The sequence below is a fragment of the Olea europaea genome, chromosome 6, assembly GCF_002742605.1.
Source record: "Olea europaea var. sylvestris chromosome 6, O_europaea_v1, whole genome shotgun sequence".
Classification (NCBI taxonomy): domain Eukaryota; kingdom Viridiplantae; phylum Streptophyta; class Magnoliopsida; order Lamiales; family Oleaceae; genus Olea; species Olea europaea.
Genome location: NC_036242.1, coordinates 29,338,452 through 29,344,411, shown reverse-complemented (window position 1 = coordinate 29,344,411; position 5,960 = coordinate 29,338,452). Strand labels below are relative to the sequence as shown.

Below are 5,960 nucleotides of genomic sequence, written 5' to 3'. Positions count from 1 at the left end.
GATTTTTCATTTATCCGTTTCTTAAGCATAACTTTTTTTTATTCAGATTGATATATTCGTAAGATGACTGTTTAAAGCAATTGGATGGAAATTTTTTATAAAGATTTTGTTCTAAAAAGAGCCGCGCAGAGAACTTTGAACAGAAAAGTGTGTTTATAAAAATATTAGATGCACCAAGTAATTTTGAATAATACAATTTTATAAGAAAAAAGTGGATAATGACAGATTCTCCAAAAATTCTAATTAGTAAAAGTTCATTTATCAATGGCAAGATTAGTTGGTAATCACATTTATCTCACTAATTGACATCATTAACTTGTTAATCAAGTTATATTTATTATTTATTGATAACTTCAATGAAATAGTAAAATACCTGCCATCAAAATTCAACGATGAGTGAACAATTTTAATTTTTTATGATGCACCCAAAAATAAATACATGATAATGCTTCGACAATACATGCGCTAAAAAAAAAAAGAAATATATTTTTCGCATATATCCATAATATAAAAATTAAAGTAATTTGACACAAATGCTAGAAATTGCATTGAATCGGGCTACACTATGGCTTATTCTGTCTTTAAGCTCTTCACGCAACTATTTGTTCATTCATAAGAGTCTGTATTTATCTCTTTATATTCACTTTATTTAAGATTTGTGTCAATAACTCTTTTTATAAGTTGAATTGACGACTTGTTGCAATAAAATAATACCATAAACACGATCCTTGTTAGAAACTCTTTCTATATTTTTAACGCGATTGCTAAATTTGTTATAATGGCATAAACTATATAGCACTTCTTTGTCACAAAATGTTTGTAAATTAAAGAGTAAAGCAACATATTCACGTCAAGAAAAACAAGTGAGAAGATAGATTTTGCAAAGAAATTAATGCATTTTTAGCTAACTGCAAAAGATCAAGTTGATATCTTGAAGAAGTTGACTAGATTTTCCTTCTTAAATTTAAAGAATTGAAAATTCAAACTTCTACTTCATAATTTGCCTAAAATAATGACCAAATGCTTAGCTTTGAGCAAAAAGTAGTATATTACATAAAGCATTCAATGTTTTGTTCAAAATAAAAAACCTAGTGGAAATTGTTGATAGAGAACTTTCTTCATTGCATCAAGCTTTTGATATATTTTCTAACTTTTTTGTGTTTGCGAGGAAGGTAGCAAGATGAGTCAAAAGAAATTAACACACGTACAATGGATATTTACAGATGGAACTCAAAAATTATGGTATTAGAATAACAAGTTTAAAAGAGCAATTTGATTCGTTTAAAGTTAAAACAGGTAATTAAATTTCAAGATCGACGTTCTTAAATAAGATATTATCTTGAGAGAAAATATTGAATACTATTCTTGATACGACTCGTGTTTTAACACAAAACTCTCATTCTCGATAAAAATAAAGAAAATTTAATTTCAATGAATTAATGTTGTGACTGACGTTAACATGTCTCTAATCTAATCTGAAAAGTCCAGAAGAATTCAAATGTTTTATCAAACCTGTTTTTTTTGTTGTACAAGAAAGGATGCATTTGACATTTGAATTGAATAAAACTATTGAGAAGAGATAGTTAAATAGGGACATTTTGGTCAAATACACAAATTCAGCAGACTTTTCGGACAACAATTCAACCAGCAGGGAGGAGGTCCATTTCCTAGCTGTTTCACACAAATATCCCTATACAACCCCAAAATGTCCATGCAACCAATTGAAAAAAAAGCATGGTTCCCATGTAAATAGCGGAAGAATCGAGGGCATTTAATTAGAAATTGCTCTATATAAGCAGCCATTAATCCTTTCAGTCCCATTTGGTCTCAACTCACAGCTGTTTCTTGAACTTTGCCACCCCCATCCATAACAACTTCTGTAATTAAGTAGTCGTTTCTTTCGAATATCAGTTTCCAATTTCTGATATAAAACAAAGATGATGCAGATTGGCTCAACACTTCCGGCGAACAATCTCCACCTTTTTCAGGCGAGACGTGCCAGTTTCAAGTGTTCAGGTTCACCATTGAACCCATTGAATAGGCCTCAAGTTCAAGCACAAAATGCAAATCCTGTAACTTCAACTGAGGAGACAAAGAAGCATCTGTCCAACCTTGAAAAACTGCTGCAAAAGCAGCCTCCTGATCAAGAACCGGTTCAGAAAGAATCCGGTTCTGTTCCGTCGTTGGAAAACAAAGCAAAAGGGCTGTTAGAAGGATTGAACTTGGCCAGAGTTTGGCCGGAGATGAAAGCCGTCGAGGAAATGTCGCCGCGCCATTTAAATAGGCTGCAGAGGCTGTTGTCGAAGTCGGCGGAATATTCTCCGAGGAACAATCTCGGTAGCCGGTGGCGCGAGTATCATGGAAGTCGTGACTGGGCCGGTCTATTGGACCCACTCGACGAGAATCTCAGGCGAGAGGTCGTACGGTATGGGGAGTTTATTCAGGCGGCTTATCATTGTTTTCATTCCGATCCTGCCACTTCAGCAGACGAGACGCCATGGCCGCGGCACGTGGTGCTTCCTGATAAGTCCTATAAGGTGACAAAGAGCCTTTACGCCACGTCATCTATTGGGTTGCCTAAATGGGTGGATGATGTGGCACCAGATCTTGGATGGATGACGCAACGATCCAGTTGGATAGGATACGTGGCAGTGTGCGATGACAGGAGAGAAATTCAGAGGATGGGAAGGAGGGACATCGTGATAGCTTTACGTGGTACGGCTACATGTCTCGAGTGGGGAGAAAACTTTAGGAATCTACTTGTTCCGATGTCGGAAGAAAAAGATGACACCGAAGCCCAATCCAAAGTAGAATGTGGATTTTTGAGTCTGTTCAAGACACGTGGAGCTCACGTGGAAAGCTTAGCCCAATCAGTGGTCGAAGAAGTTCAAAGATTACTCGAGAAGTATAAAGGTGAGACACTAAGCATCACCATCACGGGGCACAGCCTTGGGGCCGCCTTAGCTTTGTTGGTGGGGGATGAATTGAGTACATGTTCAATCAATATGCCACCGGTGTCTGTCTTCTCCTTTGGAGGTCCTCGAGTTGGGAACCGAGGTTTTGCAAACCGTCTAAATGCCAAAAACGTGAAGGTTTTACGAATTGTTAATTCACAAGACATAATCACTCGGGTGCCAGGCATGTTTGTGAGCGAAGAGCTCGACAAACAATTGAGAGGTTCGGGAGCATCAGCTGTGCTTAACGTGTTAGACAATAGTATGCCATGGGCATATGCACACGTTGGAACTGAATTAAAAGTGGATACCAAAATGTCTCCTTTTTTGAAGCCCAATGCGGATGTAGCATGTTGCCATGACCTCGAAGCATACCTGCACTTAGTGGACGGGTTCATGGCATCTAATTGCCCATTTCGAGCCAATGCCAAGAGAAGCCTGTGGAAGTTGCTGAATGAGCAAAGATCCAATGTGAAAATGCTCTACACCAATAAGGCTAAGTCATTGAGCTTGAATATGGACAAAGATACTATGAATATGTCTGGTTGTTTGCCGAGTCCATCTTCATAATCCACAATTGGTCATGAAGTCTTAGAATACTTGTAATAGATTCAAAGGCCAGTAGTATTTTTATAACCACTAATTCCATCATAAACATGTACAGCGAAGCCAAAGTCCCTTGAGTTCGATACATTCAAAGGGGTGAAAACTGACAACCCTTTTGTTTTTATCCATTAATAAAACAAAATTAAGACTATCCCTCAAAATCAAATTTGTCTCCTTGATTGTCCTCTTAATTCTGCTACTAAACTAATTGGCTTCATAATCATCTCGGACAGTACATGACTTATTTCATGTCTGTTAAGAGATATGACCTTTCCATAAATTGTAAGTTTACTGCTGTAGATTCATTGATCTGCTGTTGTAGTTGATGGTGACAGCCATTTTTCTATCAGCTTCCTTTGACATGTGCAAGACATGTCTTTCCTATTTAATCAGCAAATTCTCTAGTTTGTGGTGGGTGTATGTGGAAATTTCCCATGGGCGCAAGGGAGAAAAGTGTAGTAGTATTAAGGAGAGAAATTGCTTACGCATCCAAAAAGTTTCTGCATGCTTTTTCAATGAATTGAATTCCAAGAATCCCCTAACATAAATAATTTTAATAAGAATCTGTGAATGTGACGAATGATACAAAAGAATAAAAACCATTGATTTTGAGTATGTTCATCCTCCAGTACGGAGTGAGAATTGCAATGAATAGGATTCAAATAATCTTTATTTCGATTATTCCTCTTGAAACACTAATAAAGAAGTAAATCATCTATAACCATGTAAACAATTTAAGATAAAGAAAGTTTGAGGAGCGTATATTGAGTATATAAGATTGTCTCAAAGAGAATTGGCCAAAAAAAATAAAAAAAATTTAAGAATGAATCTGATGTTGTCAAATAAAACATAGCACATGGATATAAAAGCTTGACTCAAGTTGTCAGACTGCCGTCAATTCCAAAAACCAGTAAGTACATGAATTAATTTGGTTCAACAAATCTGAGGCAAATCTTCCTAAACATAACATGTGTAGACATACAACACAATTTGTATGATTCAACTCCCTACTCAGATGGTTCAAGATTTAAATCTGGGAATGCTGACACTGCTGATTTACTGGTATCGCAGCAGAAGTAGCAACTGTACAAGGAAAACAAAGTTGAAACAAATCAAAAAGAACATATATTATTACGCTCAAGTTTAGTCGGGAGAGAGGGAGAACATTCATTGTGTTCTCTGTGTGATTCTGCAAAGTGAGAGGACCACAACAATGGCTTTTGCAATCTGATGGAATCATGGAACATCAAAGTGTTCCAGCCCATTATTTCTTGCTTCATTGATTCCTCCAGACGACCAAAACCATATCTTTCACACCAGTTTCTTACTCTCTCCTCTATTGATGGAATTATCAGATTTTCAACATTAAGGTAGCGAAGAGCCTGCAAAAGTACAAATGTCGAATACTAGCCTGCAAAGTGAAATATATGTGTGAATGAATTATTGAACTTACTGATTCTATTCCATCTATAAGTTTTCTGCACATTCCTTTGCATCTGTACACATCACTTGTTGCAACAAAGGGCATTTCAGCAAGCTTTGATCCATGAATCCTACGACCAGAGAAATTAAATATCAAAGATCGGCTTGCATAGTACAATTTATCGTATATGTGCATATGCATACATGAATTTGATACCTAAGGGATGCAACAGAGATAATTTCATCTTCCTTCTCCAAAACAGCAGTGTAGAAGCCTCCAAAATGGATCCGATTAAAATTTGATCTGCAAAAAAAGTGTTTTAGTACTAAAGAAAAAACATGAAAAGAGTATTACGATTGAAATTGGATAAAAAAATAATCATTCATTTCTCGAAAAAATATTGAGATCACTAACCGACAATTGTAAACAACACTTGGAATCACTTTAATTCTTGTGTGCCTATCCCGGATTGGCTCAAAACACTCCTCCATCAGTCTCCTTGCAACTGCCAGTTTAGAGTGGCACATTGTTCTTCGGTATTCATCATCAATATACACACCAGAGACGTCATCAATATATACGCCAGATCCATCACCCACTAGATGCAGTAGAGTCCAAGAATAACCTTCCTTCAGCTCATTTTTCTTCCCAACCAAGACTTTTGATAACTTGTAATGTACCTTCCCAAAATTTAGCAAATAACATCTCAATTTATCAACCATGTTATTCAAAAATCCTATAATACTGAATGGAAGTGCTAAAATTTGAATCCCAGCAAGATTGACAGGTCAAGAAAGAAAAAAATACCTCTTTGCAGCTTTCCAAGCAGAATGGTGCCACCGTAGTGCAATTCAGATCAATTTCTCCACGTTCTTTGCTTCTTCGACATTCCCAATGATCTATACAACAGTTATAAGTCACTGTTTCTGATTAGTTATTGTAAGATTTTTTTAAATTTTTTTTTTTTTTTTTTTTTT

General features: G+C 36.2%; 2 protein-coding genes across 2 annotated transcripts in view; one reads left to right on the top strand and one right to left on the bottom strand.

Moving 5' to 3' along the window:
* Nucleotides 1-1,837: 1,837 nt before the first annotated feature.
* LOC111396386 (phospholipase A1-Ibeta2, chloroplastic-like) lies at nt 1,838-3,754 on the top strand. The gene has a single exon (XM_023022825.1). The coding sequence runs from the start codon at nt 1,938-1,940 to the stop codon at nt 3,522-3,524; it is 1,587 nt and encodes a 528-aa protein (XP_022878593.1). The 5' UTR covers nt 1,838-1,937; the 3' UTR covers nt 3,525-3,754.
* LOC111395375 (increased DNA methylation 1-like) overlaps nt 3,566-5,960 on the bottom strand; it is a 3,996-nt gene continuing 1,601 nt past the window's right edge. The window contains exons 3-10 of the mRNA XM_023021349.1: nt 5,398-5,740; nt 5,200-5,286; nt 5,014-5,113; nt 4,726-4,942; nt 4,621-4,643; nt 4,161-4,255; nt 4,046-4,098; nt 3,566-3,672 (exon numbers count right to left, since the gene is read on the bottom strand). Of these exons, the coding sequence (XP_022877117.1) occupies nt 3,566-3,672; nt 4,046-4,098; nt 4,161-4,255; nt 4,621-4,643; nt 4,726-4,942; nt 5,014-5,113; nt 5,200-5,286; nt 5,398-5,740 (1,025 nt within the window). The remainder of the gene's footprint in view (nt 3,673-4,045; nt 4,099-4,160; nt 4,256-4,620; nt 4,644-4,725; nt 4,943-5,013; nt 5,114-5,199; nt 5,287-5,397; nt 5,741-5,960) is intronic.

What these genes read in the sequence shown, in the direction of transcription:
- LOC111396386 (XM_023022825.1), top strand. Translation starts at nt 1,938, where the DNA reads ATGATGCAGATTGGCTCAACACTTCCGGCGAACAATCTCCACCTTTTT.